At 54.3% G+C, this 22093-nt stretch overlaps 9 protein-coding genes across 17 annotated transcripts; 4 read left to right on the forward strand and 5 right to left on the reverse strand.

Moving 5' to 3' along the window:
- The first annotated feature begins 361 nt into the window (after positions 1–361).
- On the forward strand, positions 362–2684 carry H310_03771 (hypothetical protein). The gene is made up of 9 exons (XM_008867753.1): positions 362–651; positions 701–856; positions 903–1008; positions 1067–1185; positions 1242–1336; positions 1381–1552; positions 1596–1940; positions 1990–2168; positions 2221–2684. Exons 1-9 carry the CDS (start codon positions 391–393, stop codon positions 2372–2374), a joined length of 1587 nt encoding a protein of 528 aa, XP_008865975.1. The 5' UTR covers positions 362–390; the 3' UTR covers positions 2375–2684.
- On the reverse strand, positions 2251–4845 carry H310_03772. 2 transcript variants are annotated; one of them, XM_008867755.1, is made up of 6 exons: positions 4037–4845; positions 3423–3986; positions 3314–3373; positions 3221–3271; positions 2907–3171; positions 2251–2852 (listed from the first exon to the last, which is right to left on the reverse strand). In XM_008867755.1, exons 1-6 carry the CDS (start codon positions 4806–4808, stop codon positions 2417–2419), a joined length of 2148 nt encoding a protein of 715 aa, XP_008865977.1. In that variant the 5' UTR covers positions 4809–4845; the 3' UTR covers positions 2251–2416. The 2 variants fall into 2 exon arrangements, with proteins under 2 accessions (XP_008865977.1, XP_008865976.1); XM_008867754.1 differs by having other exon boundaries at positions 2907–3271.
- Positions 4846–4938: 93 nt separating this feature from the next.
- On the reverse strand, positions 4939–6305 carry H310_03773. 2 transcript variants are annotated; one of them, XM_008867756.1, is made up of 5 exons: positions 6210–6305; positions 5751–6151; positions 5547–5706; positions 5381–5501; positions 4939–5337 (listed from the first exon to the last, which is right to left on the reverse strand). In XM_008867756.1, exons 1-5 carry the CDS (start codon positions 6233–6235, stop codon positions 5017–5019), a joined length of 1029 nt encoding a protein of 342 aa, XP_008865978.1. In that variant the 5' UTR covers positions 6236–6305; the 3' UTR covers positions 4939–5016. The 2 variants fall into 2 exon arrangements, with proteins under 2 accessions (XP_008865978.1, XP_008865979.1); XM_008867757.1 differs by having other exon boundaries at positions 5381–5706.
- Positions 6306–6406: 101 nt separating this feature from the next.
- Positions 6407–8105, forward strand: H310_03774. 2 transcript variants are annotated; one of them, XM_008867759.1, is made up of 6 exons: positions 6407–6810; positions 6855–7179; positions 7227–7434; positions 7483–7597; positions 7648–7741; positions 7795–8105. In XM_008867759.1, exons 1-6 carry the CDS (start codon positions 6446–6448, stop codon positions 7858–7860), a joined length of 1173 nt encoding a protein of 390 aa, XP_008865981.1. In that variant the 5' UTR covers positions 6407–6445; the 3' UTR covers positions 7861–8105. The 2 variants fall into 2 exon arrangements, with proteins under 2 accessions (XP_008865981.1, XP_008865980.1); XM_008867758.1 differs by having other exon boundaries at positions 7483–7741.
- A 21-nt stretch (positions 8106–8126) lies between these two features.
- H310_03775 (hypothetical protein) lies at positions 8127–13190 on the forward strand. Its single transcript, XM_008867760.1, has 11 exons — positions 8127–9025; positions 9069–9583; positions 9628–9951; positions 10007–10252; positions 10298–10669; positions 10725–11633; positions 11695–11793; positions 11842–12146; positions 12194–12531; positions 12586–12875; positions 12932–13190. Exons 1-11 carry the CDS (start codon positions 8181–8183, stop codon positions 13159–13161), a joined length of 4473 nt encoding a protein of 1490 aa, XP_008865982.1. The 5' UTR covers positions 8127–8180; the 3' UTR covers positions 13162–13190.
- Positions 13191–13445: 255 nt separating this feature from the next.
- On the forward strand, positions 13446–14745 carry H310_03776 (hypothetical protein). The gene has a single exon (XM_008867761.1). It carries the CDS (start codon positions 13507–13509, stop codon positions 14452–14454), a length of 948 nt encoding a protein of 315 aa, XP_008865983.1. The 5' UTR covers positions 13446–13506; the 3' UTR covers positions 14455–14745.
- A 245-nt stretch (positions 14746–14990) lies between these two features.
- On the reverse strand, positions 14991–16641 carry H310_03777 (hypothetical protein). The gene has a single exon (XM_008867762.1). The coding sequence runs from the start codon at positions 16618–16620 to the stop codon at positions 15019–15021; it is 1602 nt and encodes a 533-aa protein (XP_008865984.1). The 5' UTR covers positions 16621–16641; the 3' UTR covers positions 14991–15018.
- A 108-nt stretch (positions 16642–16749) lies between these two features.
- Positions 16750–19869, reverse strand: H310_03778 (hypothetical protein). 6 transcript variants are annotated; one of them, XM_008867768.1, is made up of 9 exons: positions 19578–19869; positions 19314–19531; positions 18922–19261; positions 18682–18870; positions 17955–18572; positions 17741–17909; positions 17457–17671; positions 17325–17410; positions 16750–17267 (listed from the first exon to the last, which is right to left on the reverse strand). In XM_008867768.1, the coding sequence occupies exons 1-9, from the start codon at positions 19833–19835 to the stop codon at positions 16979–16981; spliced, it is 2382 nt and encodes a 793-aa protein (XP_008865990.1). In that variant the 5' UTR covers positions 19836–19869; the 3' UTR covers positions 16750–16978. The 6 variants fall into 6 exon arrangements, with proteins under 6 accessions (XP_008865990.1, XP_008865987.1, XP_008865986.1 ...); XM_008867765.1 differs by having other exon boundaries at positions 17391–17671; XM_008867764.1 differs by having other exon boundaries at positions 17325–17671.
- Positions 19870–19984: 115 nt separating this feature from the next.
- H310_03779 (hypothetical protein) lies at positions 19985–21490 on the reverse strand. The gene is made up of 6 exons (XM_008867769.1): positions 21308–21490; positions 21180–21267; positions 20970–21134; positions 20867–20920; positions 20568–20822; positions 19985–20522 (listed from the first exon to the last, which is right to left on the reverse strand). The coding sequence occupies exons 1-6, from the start codon at positions 21473–21475 to the stop codon at positions 20146–20148; spliced, it is 1107 nt and encodes a 368-aa protein (XP_008865991.1). The 5' UTR covers positions 21476–21490; the 3' UTR covers positions 19985–20145.
- Between the last annotated feature and the right edge of the window lie 603 nt (positions 21491–22093).

A 22093-nucleotide genomic window follows, 5' to 3' on the forward strand; every position in this document is an offset into this window, starting at 1 on the left:
CGCACGAAAACTAGTACTAAGGAGTACATCCCATTGGTGAGTGGGCGGTCCGCTTGCTGTTGACGTGCGGACCTTTCGCGAGTAGCCGTATTTGCAATGGCACAAACAGTTTTGGGATGTGCGTGGCTACCTCCTTGCGATGTCAGGCGAACAACTTTGTGGTTAATTTTAACCCAAGCAGGTTTTGTCCAAATCGCAAACATGGCCCGAACTCGGAATACAACATGTATTTGATTATGCGATCTATAATGAAGAAGATTCGGATCACCTGCAACGACAATATCCGATCAAATTGTACGTACGATTCCAAGATAATTTGAGTAGTTGGAGGTTTGGTGCATGTGGCCACAGGAAATTCGAACTACCTTCATTCGAAATTTTGTGACTACCATGGCCAGCGGGATGAGGACCAAGGAAAACACACCTTCCATCGAAGAGGCCGCCGACGCTGCTGGTCAAGTCGTTGCCCCGCAACCTACGTCGCTGACCGCGCACGTGCTTATCAACTATCGGTGGGTCTTTGTCTGCTTCTTCCTGTTGCCGTTGTCGTTTTTTTACGATATTTGGTACTACCTGCGCAACAAAGTCATCTTCTACGCCAACTCTGCACCGACCAAGCACACTGAGCGCGTTCGGCAGGTTCAGGAGCAAGTAAGAGCGCGTCCCATACGTACTCACGAACGTCCCTAACCATTCCCAGGTGCTCAAGTGGAACAAGGATGGAAGGAAGGCACCCATGTGCACGGCTCGTCCCGGTTGGCAAAACATTTCATACCGACGTGGCTTGTACAAAAAGACACTGTCCAACATCAAAATCAACATGATGGACGTGCTGAAAGTCGACACTGCGGCCAAGGTACGATGCTTCACGTTGAACGAACACCTCATGGCACGCATCCCAGTCGGTGTGGGTCGAGCCCCTCGTGACAATGGGGCAGCTGTCGGCCACGTTGAGCCCACTGGGTTGGTGCCTTGCGATTGTTCCCGAGTTGGACGACTTGACTGTGGGTACGATATGTCGACGTGTTCCTGCCGTTGACATGCTCGTGCGCCAACACAACGCTAGGCGGGTTGGTCATGGGAACCGGCATCGAAACGTCGTCGCATCGATATGGTCTCTTCCAGCACATTTGCACGTCGTACGAGTTGGTCCTCGCCGATGGGTCGGTCGTCACGTGCTCCAAGGTCCGCTTGATCCTTCCACTCGTACTCTGTGCAATTACTTCCGATTCGAATCGTAGGATGTCAACCCCGACCTGTTTTACGCCGTTCCATGGTCCTACGGAACGCTAGGCTTCCTCACGGCCGTGGAAATTCAAATTGTGCCGACCAAGCAGTACGTGCGACATTTCGATGCATCCCGTTCGACTGCCTCGATAGGTTTGTCAAGCTCGAGTACCATCCCGTGTCGTCTCTCGACGAGGCCTGCCACGTGTTTGAGTCGGCTTCCAAGGACACTGAAGCGAACCACTTTGTGGAAGCGCTCATGTTCACGTTGAACAAGGGGGTGGTCATGACGGGGTCCATGGTGAACCAAGTCGACTCGACCAAGGTACCGTTCGCCATCCCCCGACCCACTTGACCATCGACGCCAGGTGAACGCGATTGGGACGTGGCACAAGCCGTGGTTCTTCAAACACGTCGAAGCAAAGTTCGACCAGCGTGCCGCGGATCGCGTCGAGTATATCCCGCTGCGCGACTACTTTCACCGGCACTCGCGCAGCATCTTTTGGGAGATTCAGGACATCATTCCGTTTGGCAACCACGTCGTGTTTCGATATCTCCTCGGGTGGCTTGTCCCGCCCAAGGTGTCGCTGCTCAAGTTGACGCAGAGCGACGCGATCAAGCAACTGTACGACAACCATCACTTCATCCAGGACATGTTGGTTCCCATGACGCGTCTCAAGGAAGCGCTAAAAGTGTTTCACCGCGAAGTTCAAGTACACGCGTCAGCCAGCCATTCCATCCTGGGACGTCACGTTGTGGTAGGTGTATCCGTTGTGGCTGTGCCCGTTTGTGCTGCCGTCCCGACCGGGCATGCTCCAAACGAACGCGGCCGGGGACACCTTATTTGTCGACATTGGGGCATATGGAGTCCCGCACGTTGCCAACTTTCACCCGGTGCACACGACCCGCCGCATCGAAGCGTTTGTGCGCGACAACGACGGGTGCGCGATGATCCCTCGCTTTGAATGCCGTGTTTGCAACTGGGCGTTCTAGGTTCCAAATGATGTATGCCGATTCGTACATGACAGAAGACGAGTTTGAGTCGATGTTTGACCATTCGTTGTACAACAAGATGCGGACCAAGTACAATTGCGACGGCGCGTTTCCCCGGGTGTTTGGAAAGGTATCTCGCGCCGTCCGCGACTAAAACGGCGCTGTCAAGCGATGATATTGTAAAGACATGCGACGCCTAGTGCGACGGACGCGTGAGGCTAAAGTACAATGCGTACGCGCGGCTGAGCCCGTCGTCCATCGCGCAGTCTTGGAGTTTCTTGCAAGCATCCCGGGCCGACATGACACTAGAGTTGGCCACGAGCAGCGACGTCCACGCATTCGTGGAGGGCAGGTCCAATTTCGACAGCACTTCGTTCCATTCTTCGACCACGAAGAAGCTGGGCCGCGAGTACTCGAGCACTGGCGACACAGGCAGCATTTGAATGCCATGGATGCATTCCCGATTTGCGCTGAACCATGTCGTGTAGTCGCACTTGTTCTCAAACAGAATGCCAGACACCTTGTTTGGACGGAACGCTGGCGGATGCGTCACGTTCGAGTGGGACATAAAAAAGTACGTGCGATGGGCCAACGATGCCAGTTTCAGCATGACGCGGCTCACGTCGCGCAGGCTACCGCGAGTCGATTCATGAGAGAGATCGTGTGGGAGTGGTTGATCGATGCACCTCGAATTTTGAGTCACTTGAGCCCACAGTCCGCACGCGTACAAGCAGTTGATTTCCTCCGATGTGCTTTCTTCGTCCTTGCCGTCCACCATACACGTCACGCCATGCGACATGGAATGGCCGAGAAACCAGTCAAACGTGCGAAAACGGGGAAAACATGCGTCGTCTGCGCTCATCACGTCGCGCACGAGCGTCGCTGTCCACTCGAGAAGCCGTGTGTTTGCATGCATGTACGATGCGTCCAGATGAAACGCAATGGCAACCGCTTCGAGCACAGTCCGTCATCGATCCATCCAGGTCGTCGCACGCCTTACCCATGATAAAGTATCCGTAATGGTAATGGTGGTCGTTGTACACGGCGTTGCCTGGCCAGCGCGTTAGACGCGTTCGATTCCGTTCACGGGTACCAAATTCAACGTGCACGTCGTGCTTGGCAAAGCCTTCGCTCGTGATAATGCCCTTGTACACTACCATGCCACGACATTCAAAAACGAATGCGAGACAGCTCGTTCCCACCTTGGTCGTACACGAGTGGAAACTCGACGGACGGGGTCGTCAGGGTGTCCAGGAGCCCTTTGAACTTTGTCAGGGCGGTCGATGCAATCGAGCCAATTCCTAGCGGCTCCAACTCCTTGAACTGGGCCAGCTTGGCGGCCAGAAGACACATCGACCCGTATTTCTGGAGGGCCTTGCCTCTAAAGTAGTACCCTGGCGGCATCACCCACGTCGCCGCGTCGACTTCTGCCCGCAGGATGTCCACGACTCGATTGTCGATCACGTCTTGGACCGAGGGATCTCGCGGGGGGTCGAACTGAGCACACGCAGCCACCTTTTCTTCTTCGTCCGGCGAAAACGCAAAGTTCCATGAGGTACCATGCTCAATCGTGTATGCGTGCATCGGTCCCCGCGTGTGCGAGTGCACCATCAAGTTGACAGCTTGCGTGTGGAAGGTCAAGAGGGTCTTGTGGTGCTCCAAGACGAAGTGGAGAGCCGATTTCGCTGTCGGCGGTTGGATCACCCACTTGTAATGGAACCCATGAACTGAATCCAGAGTTACTTGGCCTCGATGCACATATCCGCCTAAACAAACCAACTGTCTGACATATATCACAACGAATGCATGACGATACCTGCATATTGCTCAAGCACGGTCAGCGCTTCGTCAGATGGGACGATGGCAGCTTGAACAATGCCATTGAAAGCTGCGCTTGACTTGAGCGTTTGGTTGGTAAAAGTAAACGTCAATGCATCGCTTGCGCAACTGCTCCAGCAGAGAAGCCACCGTTGACCATTGTTGAGGCCCAGGACAAGTTTGCCAGCGTCGGAGCGGCCCTTGTACACGAATCCTTCGGCAATTAGCTGTCCGTTCACTGACACGATCGCACATTCAGACGACAGGCAGATGGGAACGTTGCTGTGCTGAATCGTCATGAACGCCTGTCCCAAAGCCATGACCGATCGAAGGAACTGAGTCTTTCCGTCTGTCAGCGCCACTTGAACAGTCAGGTCGTCCCAGTCTTCTACGAAGAAGCGCACACCGGGAGCGTCGCAGTGGAAGAGCAAGTGGCAGCAACGTGGAAAGAAGTAGTAGCTGATGGCTCCATTGACGTTGATGGGGCCCTGGTGCATGCAGTCGTACAAATAGCTACATGCAATGGTGGCAGCAATGTTGTCAATGCAAACAGTATACGGACTCGGGTACACTGGGTCGAGGCGTCCTGCCGCATTGCAACTCAGCAAATTGCCCCACCACTTGTTCGTTGGCACAGGCCCACATGCCTTGTCCAGTGATACATTCGTGGGTGATATGAACGCTTTCAATGCATCCGTCGCCGCAAAGAGCGTCGGATCTGGCGGCGAAGTGTTCTTATGCTCCATCGGCGAGCTCATCCACGTCCCCATGTGCAATTCTGTCAATTCCAAGATCCTTGATTTTGTCGGTGGTTGAGCAAAAATGACCAAATATTTGGCAAAATCCGTTGATATATATACTGTACGTTCAATTTAGATTTGAGTTCAAATTTCACAAAAATGCACAAGTTGAACGGAATTCATTCCAAATTTTAGAAAAAACAGGTCGGTTGTCTGAAATTCAACTTCAGCTACATGGCTACTTGGTGTCCGAGATGAGCTTGCGGGCCGAGATAAATATGGAGACGAGCGACATGAGCTGCAAGACTTCGGACGTTCCAGTGGCCAGCCGGTGCTCCAAGTGCGCCAACTGGTCGTGGATGAACATGCGTGCAGCGGGCGGGAGTTCCAGTTCAGTCACGTTCAAGTACACCTGCTGGAGCAGATCCATCGTCGCGTACCCCTTGAGCTTCTGGAGGTCCAGGCACTGCTTGACGCATGACTCGAACGAGTCAGTCCAGAGCCAGTTGCACATGGCGTCGATGTCGGATGGGAGGGGATTCCCCGTGCAAAGGTAGACCTGAAGGAAGTCAATGTCCGACTCAATCACAGCCTGATCTTACATTCGTTTCGTTGACGACGTCGTGGGCCATGTTGGTGGCCTGCAGAATGTTCAGAATCCGACGCATGTCGCCACCGCCCAGTCGCAGCACTGCTTGGAAGCCATCGGGAGTCATGTCAACTCTGGGAAACATGTGACGAAATGTATTCAGAACGACGAAAATGTACTTTTCGAGTTTCGCAATGTGCTCGACGCGGTCTTTGACCTGATGCTCGGCCAACGGCGAAAACCGAAAGCGCGTGCATCGCGACTGCAGTGCGGGGATGATCTTGCTCACGTAGTTGCAGATCAAGCAGAAACGTGCATTCTTGGTGTACTTTTCGATCACTGTAGCAATCATCAGAGGGAGTCCGGTGGACGTAGGATGGTACCTCGGCGTAACGCAAATTGGGCGTCGTTTGTCATGGCGTCGGCTTCGTCGAGAATGATCAACTTGATGCCGGACGAAAACAGCTTCTTCGTGCCGGCAAACTCTTTGATTTGATCGCGTACGACATTAATCCCGCGATCGTCTGACGCATTGAGTTCGAGAACCATAGACGCATAGTTGTTCCCATACAGACGCCGGGCCGCGGCCAGGATCATGGACGTCTTCCCAGTACCCGGAGGTCCATAGAATAGCAAGTGAGGCAGCTTTTGCGCATCGATCAACCGATTCAGTGTCGAAATGATGTCTGCATGTGCAATCAAATCGTCGAGCGACGACGGGCGGTACTTCTCGACCCAAGGCCAGTTGTCAGTAGTTCTGTTCTTCGATGAAATACCGGCGAAGCTGCATGCGCCAGATGTTAGATCGAGCACATGGAGGCATCACGTAGCAAGGGCTCTACCTCGGGTCGTCCTTGCCATTGCTCATTCTGCTTGGTGGTGGGATCGGCGGTCTTTGAGGCACCACGTTGAAAAACAGCCAAACCACCACCTTTGGCGGGACAATCCTACTACTAGTAGTAAAAACTTATTGACTAGTACTCTTCACCAGATTAGACCATTCAAACAGGCTCATCATGTACTACTAGTATTCCTAACACACAATCTACCCAGGGCGCCAACTATTCCAACAAGCATCATGGCGTCCAGTGTGGTCCTGCGGATCAAGCGCAAACGCAACGATGAGCCCATCGAGCAGTTGGCAGTACACGGTCAACAGGACCTCCAGAAAAAGATTCGTCTGGAAGATGCGTTGAACAGTCTGTCATTAGCCCAAGGTGGAGACAAGACGTCCTCGACAACAACCGACACTTCTCCTGGAACATCCATCTTCGTGTTTTCGCGCATCGATACCGTGTCATCGGCATCGAATGACAAGCAGTTGCAACGTCGGTTGGAAAAGAGTATTCAGCGTTACCACTCGGAAATGCTGAAGAGAGATCGTGTGCTCAAGACGAAGGTGAATTCGAAGGATGTACACCAAGCCCAGCGACAGCAGAAGCGGTACGCCAGACTTCCCAAATTACACCCCTCACGTTGTGTACCAGTATACAGCGCATTTACCAAGGACGGGGGCTGAATGTTGTCGATGTGGACGTTCCGCGAAATGAGGACAACTGCGACCTGCTGGTGAACAACACGGCCATGAGAACGAAGTCCGCCAATCGAGTTCTGAACCCCATGGAGCGCAACATCGACGAGGCCATCTGGATAGCATTTCAACGCAATGATTTCAGCGTGTTCTTTCAAGTGAAGCACCAAATCTCAAACGCGTACGAGTTCCAACGACCAGCCGACGGCGGGACGATTCTCATGGCAGCGGCGATGCACAACCGCGTGGATGTGATCGAACTGCTTTTGGCCCATAGTTCAGTACGGCCACCTTGACGTTGGTCGAAGTCTTATTGCGTGTGTTGTAGGCCAGCATCCTGCTGCGAGATGGACACGGCAAAACAGCGGCGGACATTGCGTCGGACCAAGGCCATGCCATGGCTGCCGCTGCATTGCGCGCGTGTGAATCTGTCGAAGCTGAAAAAGACTACGTGTACGATGTGTACAGCATCGATATCACTGCCACTCAAGACATCACTCCATCCAACTCGAAAAAGGATCTGCCAGTTGTGTCAGGTGGGTGACTCACCCTTCACATGCATTGTAATCTCACGTCGACGGCAGTGAGCTCGTCTGTGGAAAGATGGCTGGCACATGAAGCGTTTGGGGACTTGGATTCGGCAGACCGCGATCTCGTTTACGACGTGGACGGAAACGACAGCGACAATGAAATGCTCGAGTACGACACTTCACACACGCTCCTGTTTTGGCATGCTCAAGTTGTGCCAGGGATGACGAAGACTCTAACGATGAAGACAACGTTGCGAACGATTACCCTGACGAAGAGGAATCCGCCTTTGATTCGGACGACTCCCGGGATCATGTAACCCCTCATATCCATCACGCCGTCCACGATGTGTTCACATGCGATACTAGGACATAAACAGCGACGGCGAACCTTGGACGAAACACCGCGACTGGGATGATGCCGACGACTACTAATTCCTCCCATCTTATGCAGCTTTCCCGCGTGATCGCCACAATGGAATGGATCAGTGCCCACGTCTCATTCAGTCGCCCGAACTCCCTTTTGATGCTACCTCACGCGCGCCGAAGCTGCCGCCGACAAGCATTCAAGCGCTTGTCTACCCAATGAATCTGTCGCGTCCGTAGCTCGTGGTGGTGAAGCATGCCGTCTAGTGTTCGAAAGCCTCTATAATACAATAAATGTGGATACAATATTTGACGGTATTTTCCACCCACCACACCTCGTCAATCGTATTGGAGGTGCGCCGTCGCGGTCGTCGTGGTGAGATACAAGGATGCCGCACTCCCAGCACTTCTTGTGCCATCGTGACGTCGTACAGAGTACAGGCGTCCTCTTCAGTCTGTTTGGGTCATTTTGCTCGGTCAACTCAAGTGACCTGGTCGTTGTTTTTGCCCAACGTATCGACGTGTACCGCGTCGAACCAGTCACACGATCCAGCCCTACATCTTCCTCGAACATCACATTGCATTTGCTGCATACGTTCCCGCTGTCTGGCATTGTCGAATGTGCGCAACTAGTCCACGTGAAGAAGGCAGCAGCATGTTTGGCGCTCACGTTTGCGGCGGCCAAATTGGTACTTGTTCGCTACCAAGGCGGCTCGTTAGTCACTGTCGCAATGCACAACTTCGAAGAAGACGGCATGGGTCTTGGTACGGCACTGCAAGGAGAACGATTCGGTCGAACGCAGTTCAGCGGCATCTCGAGCATTCCTCTGACAATGGCAGACCCCGACCATCGGTGTCTCTCGATGCTGCTCTACCAAGACCAGCTCGTGGTGGTTCCCCTGCAAGACAGCCGGCACGACCCGACCGACGACGACGAAGAGGCCATGTACCAGATCGCTAGTCTCAAAATGGAAGACAAGACTCGAACCGAGCAATACGCGTCGACGTTGGCGTCGTTCGGGCTCGACGGTGTTGTCGGCCGAACGTTCATGCTCCGCTTGAAGGAGCTCGACATCCGTGGCAAGATAATCGACTTTGCCTTCCTCGAGGGGTATTTGGAGCCGACCCTCATGCTTCTCCACGAAGAGAACGACCGCCAGGCGACTGTCGGGCGTTTTGCTGCGGGGTTCGACACGTGCTGCTTGACAGTGCTTTCGATCAACTTGACAACCAGGTACATCCGATCGAGTTGTGCCGCGTCTTTATCGTACGTGTAGACTCCATCCCAAGATTTGGTCCATCGGAAACCTCCCGTCTGACTGCTTCAAGGTCTCGCCATGCCCGGCCCCGCTTGGCGGGGCCATCGTGCTGTCCCAAAACGCCATTCTCTACTTCAACCAAAATCAGTACTTTGGGCTGTCCACGACGGCATTTGCCGACAAAACAATCGACTCGACCAGATTTCCACTGTACCCTTCTCCGCTCCTTCCTCCTGACGACAAATTTCTCCTTACCAACTGTCGAACATGCCTCCTCAACGCGGACGAGATGCTGCTGAACGTGTCGGGCCAACTCTTTGTCTTGTCGTTGCCGAGTCACCGCAGCCTGAAGCAAAAGGGCTACTACGGCCAAGAAGTGTGCCAGCTCATGCTGCGGCGCATGTCGACTAGTCAATTGATCCCGGCGACGTCGATGGCGGTCAACTTTGAAAAGCGCTTGATCTTCTTCGGCACGCGCAATGGCGACTCGCAGTTGTTTCGATATCACACGTCGGGCGACGACCACGGAACAGGTACGCCAGACGACGCAATGGCTACGTATGAATTGAAGCCACAGATGCACCGACCGTCGCGACCACCCCCGCATGCCCCGTGCCGGTGCCAGATGATCTCGACTCGGATGGCGAAGACATGTACTTATATGGTCGTGTTCTCGCCGCCCCGGAAACAACTCAAGAGAATGATGTATCTCAGCCCGTCGAAGCCACCGTCGAGTTCGCCGACATTTCCCTAGAGGTTGTAGACCACCTCGCCGCGATCGGCCAAGTCACTGCGATGGACATGGGTGTGGATGTCGACCTGGAAGGCGACGTGCCGAAGGATGCGCTGGTGCTGAGTGGTGGAGTCGGCGCGCAATCCAGTGTCTCTGTCATCAATCGAGGTTCGTTGCGCGGAACAAAGTTCAACCGTTGGCTAACATGGTCATTTCTCGGTAGGAATTCGACCGGTCGTGATCACGGAAGTGCCGCTGGAAGGGTGTCGAGCGATATGGGCGGTGTATGGCTCGGCCAGCGCCACACACCACGGGTACTTGATCCTGAGCATGAAGAGCCGCACGATGGTGTTGAAAGCTGGCGACGAAACGCTGCCGTTGGAATCGTCGGGTTTGTTTGTGGAAGGGCCGACGCTTGCAGCGTCCAATATCCTGAATAACCAGCGCATTGTTCAAGTGTACAAGCAAGGTAGCTGCCCTTTGGACGTTGCCCCGCCAACCTGCTTGATCGTAGGAGTCCGTCTTTTGGAAGAGTCGAACGAGACTCTGGAATGCACCCAAGAGATTCCGCTAGAAGGAGATATCGACTGCGGCGGCCTCGGCGTCGACGGCCCTGTCGGCATCGTGTCGGTCGATATCTTGGACCCTTACGTACTGCTCCTGCTCAGTGACGGCAGTCTCCGCGTCGTGTGCGCCGACATGAACGACCTCGATCTTTCGGTGATTCACCCAGATCTGGACGGCTCCCAAGGCCAGCAGATCTGCTGTCTGTGCTTGTTTCACGACTGGGGGCACATCTTCTCGCAGCCACCACCAGAAGATGATACACCCGCCACCCAAGAGCCCGACGTTGAAGCGGACCACGACGACGATGACGACATTGACGGTGATACGATGCTCGGGACGGTGCGAGGGCTAATGTCAGGATGATGCATGCTTAGGGCTGTACAAAGTAGCAAGTGCTGAAAAGCAAGCGGCCGAGAAATCCACACGACTGCTACCCCAGGACTCGACTGGTGCACCAGTCTACTGTGCAGTCTGCTTAGACAATGGGACGATGGTGGTCTACTGCCTGCCAGACTTCACGGTTCAAGCGGTGTTTCCCGGCCTGAACGTCGCACCCCAAGTGCTTGTAAACACCAAACTGACGTCGCTCCAGTATCCCCTCGTGGGCCTTGCCCAAGACGGAAAGAAGCCCGCCATGTTGTCCCCCGTCGCGGACATTTGCATCCATCGCGTCGGTCCGAGCGACTCGACCGGCAACGGCAACGTTGTGAGCAAGATGGTGCTCGTCGTGTATGTGGCCAACGGCGACTTGATCTTGTACCAAGCCGACGGCAGTCGGTTCGTCCGGCGCGCGACCCAGTCGATTACGCGGCCTTTTGTCCTGAAGAAAGAATCGTCGTTTGCCCAGCTCAACACGACGCTGTTCCGGTACCCGATGTTGACGAAGTTTCATTCGGTCATGAACCATTCCGGCGTGTTTTTCCGCGGCGCGTCGCCCATGTGGATTTGGAACTCGCGTGGGTTGCCTGCCTTGAGTCCGATGGCCGTCCCGCTGTCCAAGAAGAACCAAGTCCCAGTCCTCTGTTTGACGGCTTTCCACCACTGGAACTGCCCGGAAGGGTTTGTTTATTTTCACTCGGACGGGATGCTCCGCGTCTGCGAAGTGCCGCCCCGTGCCACGATCACCCAGAACGGATGCACCGTGCAAAAGGTCCCCTTTGGCTGTACCATCCATCACTTGGTCCACATCGGATGCCATGGCACTGGAGCTGTCCAGGACGCTCTGCAGACGCCGACGTACGCTGTCGTCGTTTCAACTGCCGCCCCTCCGCCCGTCGACGATGGTAATAACGCAATATGCACTCGACCGCTCAGCCTGTCATCGCGGGGTTTGTACGGCTCTAGGCACTGAAAACGACGCGGAAGCCGATGCCGAAGAGGATGGCTACACCGCACCAAAGCCTGGCGAGGTTTTGAATGGCATGGAGGCCGGTGACTTTGCTGGTATGACACGATCTTTCACTGACACGAGAGATGTTTAACGCCGGTCAGGTGTGCTGGACGAACAGTACGAACTGCGTCTGGTGCAGTCGGTGGACGGGCACTTGTCCAAGGACAGCGTGTTTTCGATCCAAATGGAACGATACGAAGTTGTGCTGACGATCAAGGTCATGTACCTGTCCGATGCTCCCGTCCTCGTTCCCCAAGAATGGAAGCAAAAGCGAAAGCCTTATGTGGTGGTCGGCACCGGCGTTGTCGGACCGAATGGCGAAGACGAGAACGGAAAGGGTCGGCTGCTCGTGTACGAGGTCGACTATGCCCAGTACACCAGTGCCCACGGCGTCACGGGGCGCAAGGTAACGTTGTATGTCTATCGCGACAACAGCGTCATCCGTTCAACTAGCTTCCAAAACTCAAACAAGTGTACGCAAAAGACCACAAACAAGGCGGGATTTCGATGGTGTCGCAGCTGGGCGCGTACGTCCTGGCCGCCGTCGGGTCCAAGCTGATTGTGTACGAGCTCAAGGGCGGTCAGTTGGTCGGGTGCGCCTTCTTCGACGCCCAGCTCTACATTGTTAGTCTCAACGTGATCAAGTCGTTCATTTTGTACGGCGACATTTACAAGAGCGTGCATTTTCTGCACTGGAAACCCCAGGAAAAGTCCATCATTATGCTTGCCAAAGACACAGAGCCGTTGGACATCACGGCCACGGAAGTGTCCGTGATGAATTCGCAACTCGGGTGCGTCGTCGCCAAGCGCGCCCTCCTTTGTCCTGTTCTGACTCTCGGTTGTAGATTGATTGCGTGCGATCTACAGTCGAACGTCCACGTCCTTCAGTACGAGCCGACCCACGTCGAGTCCCGAGGCGGCCAGAAACTCCTCCGAACATCCGACTTTCATCTCGGCACCCGCGTCACGTCGCTGCTGCGAAAACGCGTGCTGGACTGTCCGTTTCCCCTCTACGTCACGCTGCTTGCGACGGCCGAAGGCGGCGTGGGAGTGCTCATTCCTGTGCAAGAGCGGCTCTTTCGACGCATGTATACGCTTCAGAGCATCATGGTCAATGTCCTGCCGCAGAACGCTGGTACCTGTATCATGACGAGTCGGACAACGCAGCTAACGTTTGTCTACTCGATGAAGGGCTGAATCCACGAGAATTTCGACAAGCTCTGCACACTCGAAGTACGGGGCGGCCCGATGCGTGGTGCACGTGGAAGGCAAAGAAGGCGTTCTTGGACTTTTCGGTCATCGGGCGGTTCTCCGACTTGGATTATGTGGCGCAGCGAGAGCTGGCGCGATGCATTGGGACCACGCCAGAGGTTGTCCTCCACAATTTATTGGAACTCCAGCGCACCACGCTATTCCTATAACGACCCTAACGAACGATCCCTGTCTTCCATCTCACTCGCCTCCGGCGATGTCCATGGCTATCTCATGCGCTTCACCACTCCATGCCACGGCGGCTGCGCTCTTGGTCTTCGTGCACCTTCAGTCATGTCACCGCGGGTGTTGTGTGGTGTAAACAAGCGGCAAACATCAATAATCATTTAATGATAATAACAAACAATTCATTTACAAACTATTCAAAACAATACAATGAAGAAGTGTAATGAAATAAATGAATTCATGATTATATAAGAATTCATGATGCGACTTCGAAGTTCGGTCCAAGTTGAACTGGGCAGCTACAGCTGGATGGCGTCGGCATTCCGGCAATGGCGACCATGGCGGTAGTCCTCGCGCGCCGCTCGCAAAGACTTGTGTGTTTGCACACTGCCTCGACGTGGATGTTTAGGCGTCGCGCGAGTACGTTCGCAACACCAACGCATCACGAGTACCACGTGGCCAACGGTGCGGTGGTGCATTACTCAACTTATGGTCCAATCGACGCTGCAGCATCCATCGTGCTGCTGCATGGTGCTCCTGGGTCGTATGCTGATTTCAAACATTTGTCGCCATTGCTAGCTCGCGAGCATTTGAATGTCGTTGCTTTCGATTTGCCAGGGAACGGAAGGAGCTCAGCCGACGCTGTCGGCAGCAAGTACAACCTGTCCGATCAAAGCCTCGCCGCCGCAATTGTGGACGCTTTGGCCAACCGATCAGACCCGAACACAATGTTCATATTGGGCCATTCCTTTGGCAGCCACACCGCGATGCGAGTTGCCGCCAATGCCAAATCTGTTGGTGGAATTGCTCTGTTAGCCCCCGTGGGTCTGCGGCCGCACCATCCACTTCGCCGCTTCCCCATGGTTCTGCTCGGCAGATTGTTGCAGCAACCCCATCCATTGCGCTCCATCCTCGCCAAGATCAACCAGTTGTACTACATCCACGGCCTCCGCTTCCCAAAGCGAGTTCCTCAAGACGACTTCACTTTCGCCTTGCAACGCATTGGGTCATGTGACTTTGAACACATGAAGACGGTGGTCGAGACACTCCATGCACGGAACCTGCCGTCGTTCGTGGCCATGGCGTGCGACGACAGGTTGATCGAGCCTGAGATCATTCGAGAGCTGGGCCACGCCCTTCCGCCAGGCAGACGCATCGAGTTCCAGACTGGCGGCCACAACATTCAAAAGTCACAGGCGAGAGAAGTCGCCAACGGTCTCGTTCAATGGATCGACTCGATCTTAGCGCGGTTGTCCCAACACCCTCCTTCAACTTGAACACGGACCTCTTCGTGCGCTCTTTCCTGCGTTCTAACACGATTTCTGTGGCATCCGCATGGGGTTTCGATTGCTAAAATCACGTCACCCATGCTTCCTGCTGCGGGAGGACGTTCGCCAGCGATCGAACCAATTCCGTCGAGTTGATGCAAAGCATGCACACAATGTTGCCGTGATCGTTCTTTGTCGCGTCGACCATCGGTGCGACACGGTGTCGCAAGTTGTTGGGAAAGGAGGATGCACATCGCATCCACGCTGTCCCAACACGGCTCCAATTCTCCTATTCAACCGTGTGATTTCCAAGGCGATGCCAACGGCGGTGGGTAGTCGTCGCCGTGTTTTCTCGTCCAGCACGACGTCGATGACTCTGCGACACGTTTGGGCTTCGGCACTGCCGACGTGGTGGCGCCACTTGGGACGGACAGGTCGTACCGCAGGCTACCGCTAACTTACGAAGTCACTACGATTGCTAGCCTCGTGGCACCACTCTCGTCGAGTGTCTCCCTGCCGACGGCATCATCGACAAAACAACCGACTCGTTCAAAAGGAATGCAATTCACAAAGTTAGGCCACGACGTAATACCCAGACGTGACCATGATCTCTGGGTACTGGCGGTGCCATTCCGTCATGAGATCGCTGAAATGTTCCGGGTGCGAATGCTGCAGCGCGACGGGGTCTTCTGCGAAGCACACAAAGACAGTCGCCACGGCACTATCGACGACGCCCATGGGAATGATCGCAACGCCCAAGCCAAAGAAGAGCCCGATCAACGGCAAAATGTACTGCGCATACTGAAACTGGTTCGACACGTCGATGTAGTAGTACACGAGGCCAAGGAGCGCACACAGGCAGCCCACACCAAACGCGGCAAAGGTGAGCGCCGTCCCGACCAGGTCGTCGTTGATAATTGCATCGAACCCGCGGTCATGGAAGAGTTGCATGACTGCACGGCCGGCATCGATGAACTTGTACCCGTAGATGCCCACATACACAAATGCCCACCTGTTGAACGTTTCCATCAGGCTCTGGAGGCAGCCCAGAATGCATTGCGCAATGCACGCCGCGCAGTCACCTTGACGGGCGGCTTCTTCGGCCAGCTGGCGCAATGTTTGGAGGATGGCCACAATCAACGAGCCCAGGCAGATCGAGCCCAGCGATGTCGTGGTGGCGCGACCCAACGATGCGCCAGTCGCGCCCTTTGAGTCGCTGGAAAACCACCACGTGGCCACTGTGCCAGCCACTGTCGCGTGGATGATATTTTTGAAAACTTGGACACCCCAGAAGAACGAAAGCAACAAGAAAAAGTACGCCACATACGACGTCGACTTTAGAGTTGCAAACACGTTGGGTTCTTGGCACACAGCGTTGAAGCAGTAGTTGGAGAAGCATTGCAAGCTGCTGCTGCATCGCCTGCCGTTGGACAAGGTCGCGGACAGCGGAGTCGGGGCAGGGGTGGAGGTTTCCGTCATCTTGTTTGTAATCCCGACCACAGCAAACGCCCACGCGAACACCCATGCGATTTGTACAATCAAAAATGCAAATGCCACGAGGTGAGTCGACGGATGCTTGCGAATTGCAGCCCCAGCCGCGCGCAAATTGGCTGCCGCGAAGGGAATGCGGCTTTGGACGGCATAGGCATAGCACAGCGCAAACAGCCCGATGATTGCAAAGATAATCGCTGGAGTGTAGAGCTTTCGAATGACGGCAAACGCGGTGAACCCGAAAAACATAACGACACTCCACCACAACGCGACTTGAATCATTTGGCGGGCAAAACGAATGGTAAGGTTGAGCATCACCAGCGACAGGACCGCTGCAATGACCGACAACCCACCACAAAGATACAAGATCGTCTTGACATCGCCTGACGAGAACGTCGATGAAGAAAACGCCGACTTGGACGTTCCATTGAGTGCCTTGAACACTGTAGATCCATACATGATCAACAGCGCCACAATTGCACCGATGTTGGCGATGAATAACAACGCGAACGGCCAGTCGCGGAATCCGGACGGGGCAGAGACTGAAGGCTTGATAGGCGTCACATTACCCACCGACGCAGAGCTAGTGTATGGAACAGGGGCTGCCATCGCGATCGGTTGTCCGTACGCATCCACGGGCTGAGCATGCGCGGCATATTGCGCGGGCGGATCGTTCTTGTACATGTCTTCCAGGACGAAATTCCAGAAATGACGACACGTTCGGTTGAACAACAAAAACACAACCGCATGACATACAAATATTCAGTCAAAACGGCGTCTCTATCCAGCTTAATTCGCTTGGTCGTGAAATGTCTCATCATTTTAGTATTGAAATACCTGCTTATATCCTACGTCGTATCGTCGTGAGGTTGCGATAACCCTTCCATTTGTTCAATTTTTTTGAACTTGCCCCATTCGGCCGTTATTTTTTACCAATCATAGGACGCACAGCAGTTGTGTAGCCAATCAAGAATGGAGACGAAATTCTTTACAGCCAATCAGAGACGTGCAATCTTGACCCGGCGGTAGAGCAAGGCACAGTTCAAAGGTGCGCCTTGAGGAATTCGGCCTTAGCGATCGTACGCATGTGAACTTCGTCAGGTCCGTCGGCCAGGCGCAATGTGCGGAGAGCCGCCAGGTAATATGCCAGAACAAAGTCTTGGCTCACCCCTGCTGCGCCATGGATCTGTATCGCGCGATCGCACACCTTGATCGCCATGTGTGGTGCCACGACCTTGATCATTGCAATCGCTTGGGCAGCTGCCTTGTTGCCCTTCATGTCCATCTCGTGTGCCGCGTGCAATGTGAGCAGGCGTGCGCTGTCCAGCTCGCTACGCACATTCCCATGTTGCAACGTGCAGAACGAGAACGTCGAGCAGTAGTAGTACCATCTCGACTTCGCCACGGACGCCGCCACGACTGGATTTTCTGCAAGCAGTTGCTGAAACGCGTACCTGGTTTTAGCTCGATGGACCTGCAGAGTACTCGTCAGACTTGAACAGAGCGCCGATGTTCGTCACCATAAGGTCCATGCACCGCTCCGCCATCCCGATGGCGCGCATGCAGTGGTGAATCCGACCAGGTCCCAACCGCGCCTGGGCGATTTCAAACCCTCGCCCATCGCCCAGCAAGATGGACGTCAATGGGACCCGCACGTCGCGGAAGGACACTTCCATGTGGCCGTGCGGCGCATCATCGTACCCAAACACGTGCATCGGGCGCTTCACCGCCACGCCTACACCATCGAGCACATCGAAATCGAGTAATCATCTAAATGGCACCAATCTCGGCTGAAAGCACCTACCACGGGCGTTCATCGGGACCAGTATCATGGACTGCTGGCGGAACGAAGAAAGCTTTGCATGTGTCTTGATCTTGCCCATGACGATGATGAGCTGGCAGCGGGGGTCGCCCGCCCCCGAGATGTACCACTTGTCGCCATTGATCACATATCCATCGTCGCGTTTCTCAAACTAGTCGAATTCGATTACATTTGGCATCGCTTCTGAGAGCCAAACCTGGGTGCACACGTTCGTCGCATCAGAGGATGCCACGTATCGCTCCGTCATGGCGAAGCACGACCGGATCGTGCCTTCGCAGAGCGGGACGAGCCACTGAGCCTGTTGGTCGGGGGTGCCGAACCGGCTCAAGATCTCCATATTCCCCGTGTCCGGCGCCGCGCAGTTGAATACTTCCGGAGCCAGCGTCACGCATCGGCCCATGAGCTCACACATGATGCCGTACTCGACGTTTGAGAGTTTTGCACCGTACGACTTGCCATTTGGGAGCGTCACTGGCGCAAGGAACAGATTCCACAGCCCCAGTGCCTTGGCTTCCTCCTTCAACGTCTCGACAATGGGAGGAACCGACGTCCACGTCTTGCCCGCCTTTCGCAGCGCCGCCAGCTCCTTCATGTGCACGACTTCGCTCGGGAAAACCCGGGCTTCGCAAAACCGCGTGAGCTTCCCATACAATTCCAACGCGTAGTCAGACATGGGGAGACCCAGCACGGACGGATTCGGGGTGCTCGCGATGCTGTTGCCGGCGCTGTCTTCGCGGGCAATGGTCGCACCCACTTGCATAAACAGCACGTAGCAGTCCTTGGCCACCCCCGCGTGTGCTGACGACGCATTGCCCTGGGAATGCGACGCCACCACGATTAGATTGCATCACCTGGTAACATCGCTCCAGCACTCTAACTTGGCGATACGAATTGTTCAACAGGACATCAACCATCCAACGCACCAAGACTTGCCGCGAGTACACGCCTTGAAGGATGACAGCCAAGCGAAAGAACACCAGCGCGAGGAAGAAGCGCCATGTCGAGTCCGCCAGAGGGTACCGCTGCATGCGCTTGCAATACGTGCGGACAACTTCAGCTTCGGTGGGGATTCCTAGGTGTTGCAGGTTGCGCTTCGCCAGGCCAGGGATCATCTACAAGGCGAAGACATGAGTCCATGGAGTCTCGAATGGGTAACGACGCACTTGCGACGTGGATGGCACGCGGTAGAACGAGCACAAGGTCGCAACGTCGCTCAACGGATGCCCGATGGTGCTGAGTTCCCAGTCTAACAACGCGACGATTCGCGGCTCCGTGGGGTGGAAGATGGCATTGTCCAAGCGAAAGTCCCCGTGAACGATGCTGCTCTCGTCTTGAATCGAGTCCACGGCTGAGTGGAGGTAGTCTGATACCGCCAGCATGTCCCGGTCGCCCCCGATGGACACCGCGTGCTGGGTCAATACATCTCCTTGTGCATTGTACTGTCGAGTCCAAGTTCGTAGTACGCGCTGTCCGTAGTTTTGCGCTTTTCCAAAGTCCTCAAGTCTACAAATACGATGACATTCCTTCCAAAGGACCTACTCATGAAAGATGGTACCCAAGTGATGCTGGGTCCAACGAATGTAGAGTTGCCAGCACGTCGACCAACGCGTGGTAGATGGCATATCTCTCCGTTGGCGACATGTTCGGCAAAGAAGGGTCCTTAAAGACTCTTCCGGGGACGTATTCCATCAAGAAGAACGTCGTGCCCAGCACGGATGGATCGTTGCAGAAGGACACCATGCGTGGCACGGGCACTGCAGTAGTTTGCAGCGCCTATTCTCGACATGGTGACTGTGTCAACGTCGTGATATAGATGTACCTCCATCACACGATATTCTCTGTCCACAGCATGTGCCGACGGAAGAATGTTGCCGGCGGGCTTCTTGCGCAACACCAAGCGTTTCGCTCCAAACTCGACCAAGTACGTCGGGTTGCTTTGGCCATGCTTGAACTGGTTAACAGACAAGGGCACGTTCTTCCCTTCTAATGAGAAATGACCCTCTAAGTACACTCGTAGGCGGTCAAGGTCCAGTGGTTGTCGCATCGGCTCCACGTCCGCCCCAGCATCATGCGACATCGTCGTGAACAATCTTGTTCAGGTTGACGTGACAATATTTTTAATTTATCGTAGACTTCCAGCACTCCTCTCATGTTATACTTGAATTAAGTATACCAATTTGGAGACGACTAATTCCAACATAAAATCGAGATTTTTTAAAATTCATCCGGCACTGTCATTTCGACAGGTAATTAAATTGGCAAATGGGTTGAACCTTGGTGGATACCGAGGAATTGAGCGCACCCATCGGCATGGATGCGCCGCGGACGGGTGGTGGAGTACGATACAAGGTGCGCTCTCTGTTGAGGAGGATAGGCAATCTTCTATTCTACAGCGAGAACTGGACCTTCATCGTCACGGGCCGCCCAGCCGACAGGCACGGAACCTGGGTGTACTCGGACATCATGAATTCCCGCAACGTCTTGAGCAAGTCTTGGTACGACAGGTTCAGCGAGTACTTGTTCATGGCGGCGATGAACGCATACGACATGGCTCCCGTGGCTGTACCTTCGATCACAGCGTCGGCACTAGTTTGGGTATCCTTGCATCCACTGAGCAGAATCACATCAGCCGCCGTCGTGCGGTCCTTGACGCGGTGTTCAGCAACAGGCCCTGTCTTCTCGGTCGGTGCCGCATTGAACGCATCCATGCCAGCCTTGAAGTCAGCCTTCGCTTTCTCCGAGTTGCCTCGCAAGAAGTCCAACCCTGTCGCATCCACGAGTTTCAGTCGTGACCGCTTCAGTTACCCACCAGCGTTGAGGATATGGCGAGCACCGACAGCGCGTCGGTCATCCTCATGGATTTCCAAGTTGCCGTCCACTGTGTACATGAAGGGAAGGTCCAAGACCGAGCCAGAGTGGCAACAATCGAAAATCGCCGTCAATTTGACACCGGCAGGCAGCGACGCACACATGATCGAGTGCATTTCGTCGTCGGTGATCATACCAGCAGTGTCGTAGTCGACGGGACAGATCGTTTCATCCATGCCGTCGGCCTCGTCGCCATCTAGACAGCATTCGAGGAGGAAGCGGTATCAAGTGCGTTCGCACCTGCATCCTTTTGTTGCGAACCGTGGCCACTGTAGTGGAAGAACAAAGAATCGCCTAAGCATGTGAATGAATAGAAGTCTTGTGGACCACGTAGACGCCATACCTGGACGGGCATTTTCGACCAGCCACCGCATGCCCGCGAGGATGTTGGCGCGAGTTGGGCGATCATGGCCTTGCTGGTCGTCGGTCAAACGGCGCATGTTGTTGGCAGGGAATCCACATCGATCCTTGACAAACCGGTGCAAGTTCTCTACGTCCTTGATGCACCCTACTCCCTTCGTCAATCTCTGGTTGCTTGCAATGTCACACCCACCTCGAAGCTCGGCATCCGTGCCAAAGTAATTGATTCCAATGAATAGCGCTTTCTTGGTCGAATTCGCGTTGGAGTACTTGGTGTGTTCCTACGTTCCGTTAGTCAACCCATGATCGTGGATTGCATACCCAAGCTTCTTCCGGCGCAGGAGCGTGCGTCGCGCGTTTCGAAGTGGCGTTGGGATCGTTCAAGTGGGTGTTGATGAGTTGGTTTCCGATGGATTCGACTTGATTGAGGACGTTCGGGTCGTTCACGGCGCCCTTGACGGCGTTGGCAATGCTCGAGAAGAACGACATGACTTGATCGCACAGGGAAATTCAAAATATGTCTTCCACCAGGGTTGAGGTGGGCGCATAAATTCTGACAGGTCAAGTTGACACGCTACATTTTTATTCCAGTTCAATACCAAATCCCAATGAAGAAGATGTTCGGAATATTATTACAACGTGTGAGGTGACTTCCATATGGGAGAGTGGTGTCTTTGCAGTCGACGAGGACGAGCGAGGTACATATATCGGCGAGCCATTGCGTGACTAGAAAAGCGGTTCAATTCTCAATTCTTGCTTCTTCTCTGCAGATCTTTACGTCGCGTGAAGTGCGCAATGAAATGAGGTCGTGCTTTTTGCCAGCGTCGTCGTGGTCGCGGCTTTGCCACGTAGCATGTCAACAACTTTCAAATCGAATGCCTTGTATATTCAAGTTGTTTACTCGCATATGTAAGAACTTCAAATTACACTGAAAACGATATTGTAAATACATTCACACGTATTCTCAAATTTTGTATATTCAGGTCCTGTATACGATGAAGTATTTTGTGTCGTTTATACATATCAGATATCCCTTCACATGTTAATTTATTCACGACGACGGCCCTTCAATTGCCCCATCACGAAAACTGGCTGTAGCAGACGTCG

This window comes from Aphanomyces invadans (assembly GCF_000520115.1).
Source record: "Aphanomyces invadans strain NJM9701 unplaced genomic scaffold supercont1.6, whole genome shotgun sequence".
In the NCBI taxonomy this organism is placed as follows: Eukaryota; Oomycota; class Saprolegniomycetes; order Saprolegniales; family Verrucalvaceae; genus Aphanomyces; species Aphanomyces invadans.

Coding starts and splice junctions, on each gene's coding strand:
- H310_03774 (XM_008867759.1), top strand. CDS start 6,446: ATGGCGTCCAGTGTGGTCCTGCGGATCAAGCGCAAACGCAACGATGAG. Junction 7,180..7,226: donor TGCTTTTGGCCCATAGTTCA/GTACGGCCACCT, acceptor CGTGTGTTGTAG/GCCAGCATCCTGCTGCGAGA. Junction 7,435..7,482: donor GGATCTGCCAGTTGTGTCAG/GTGGGTGACTCA, acceptor CGTCGACGGCAG/TGAGCTCGTCTGTGGAAAGA.
- H310_03775 (XM_008867760.1), top strand. CDS start 8,181: ATGCCGCACTCCCAGCACTTCTTGTGCCATCGTGACGTCGTACAGAGT. Junction 9,952..10,006: donor TGTCTCTGTCATCAATCGAG/GTTCGTTGCGCG, acceptor ATTTCTCGGTAG/GAATTCGACCGGTCGTGATC. Junction 12,147..12,193: donor ACGGCGTCACGGGGCGCAAG/GTAACGTTGTAT, acceptor CCGTTCAACTAG/CTTCCAAAACTCAAACAAGT.
- H310_03772 (XM_008867755.1), bottom strand. CDS start 4,808: ATGGGGACGTGGATGAGCTCGCCGATGGAGCATAAGAACACTTCGCCG. Junction 3,987..4,036: donor CGTGCTTGAGCAATATGCAG/GTATCGTCATGC, acceptor TGGTTTGTTTAG/GCGGATATGTGCATCGAGGC. Junction 2,853..2,906: donor CAAGTGACTCAAAATTCGAG/GTGCATCGATCA, acceptor GACTCGCGGTAG/CCTGCGCGACGTGAGCCGCG.
- H310_03776 (XM_008867761.1), top strand. CDS start 13,507: ATGGCGACCATGGCGGTAGTCCTCGCGCGCCGCTCGCAAAGACTTGTG.
- H310_03771 (XM_008867753.1), top strand. CDS start 391: ATGGCCAGCGGGATGAGGACCAAGGAAAACACACCTTCCATCGAAGAG. Junction 1,337..1,380: donor CAAATTGTGCCGACCAAGCA/GTACGTGCGACA, acceptor CTGCCTCGATAG/GTTTGTCAAGCTCGAGTACC. Junction 2,169..2,220: donor TTTGTGCGCGACAACGACGG/GTGCGCGATGAT, acceptor TGGGCGTTCTAG/GTTCCAAATGATGTATGCCG.
- H310_03777 (XM_008867762.1), bottom strand. CDS start 16,620: ATGTACAAGAACGATCCGCCCGCGCAATATGCCGCGCATGCTCAGCCC.
- H310_03779 (XM_008867769.1), bottom strand. CDS start 21,475: ATGTCGTTCTTCTCGAGCATTGCCAACGCCGTCAAGGGCGCCGTGAAC. Junction 21,268..21,307: donor CTGCGCCGGAAGAAGCTTGG/GTATGCAATCCA, acceptor AACGGAACGTAG/GAACACACCAAGTACTCCAA. Junction 21,135..21,179: donor CACGGATGCCGAGCTTCGAG/GTGGGTGTGACA, acceptor CGAAGGGAGTAG/GGTGCATCAAGGACGTAGAG.
- H310_03778 (XM_008867768.1), bottom strand. CDS start 19,835: ATGTCGCATGATGCTGGGGCGGACGTGGAGCCGATGCGACAACCACTG. Junction 19,532..19,577: donor GAGAATATCGTGTGATGGAG/GTACATCTATAT, acceptor TGTCGAGAATAG/GCGCTGCAAACTACTGCAGT. Junction 18,573..18,681: donor TGTACTCGCGGCAAGTCTTG/GTGCGTTGGATG, acceptor TCGCATTCCCAG/GGCAATGCGTCGTCAGCACA.
- H310_03773 (XM_008867757.1), bottom strand. CDS start 6,235: ATGAGCAATGGCAAGGACGACCCGAG. Junction 5,707..5,750: donor CCAATTTGCGTTACGCCGAG/GTACCATCCTAC, acceptor TGATTGCTACAG/TGATCGAAAAGTACACCAAG. Junction 5,338..5,380: donor ACGTCGTCAACGAAACGAAT/GTAAGATCAGGC, acceptor GACTTCCTTCAG/GTCTACCTTTGCACGGGGAA.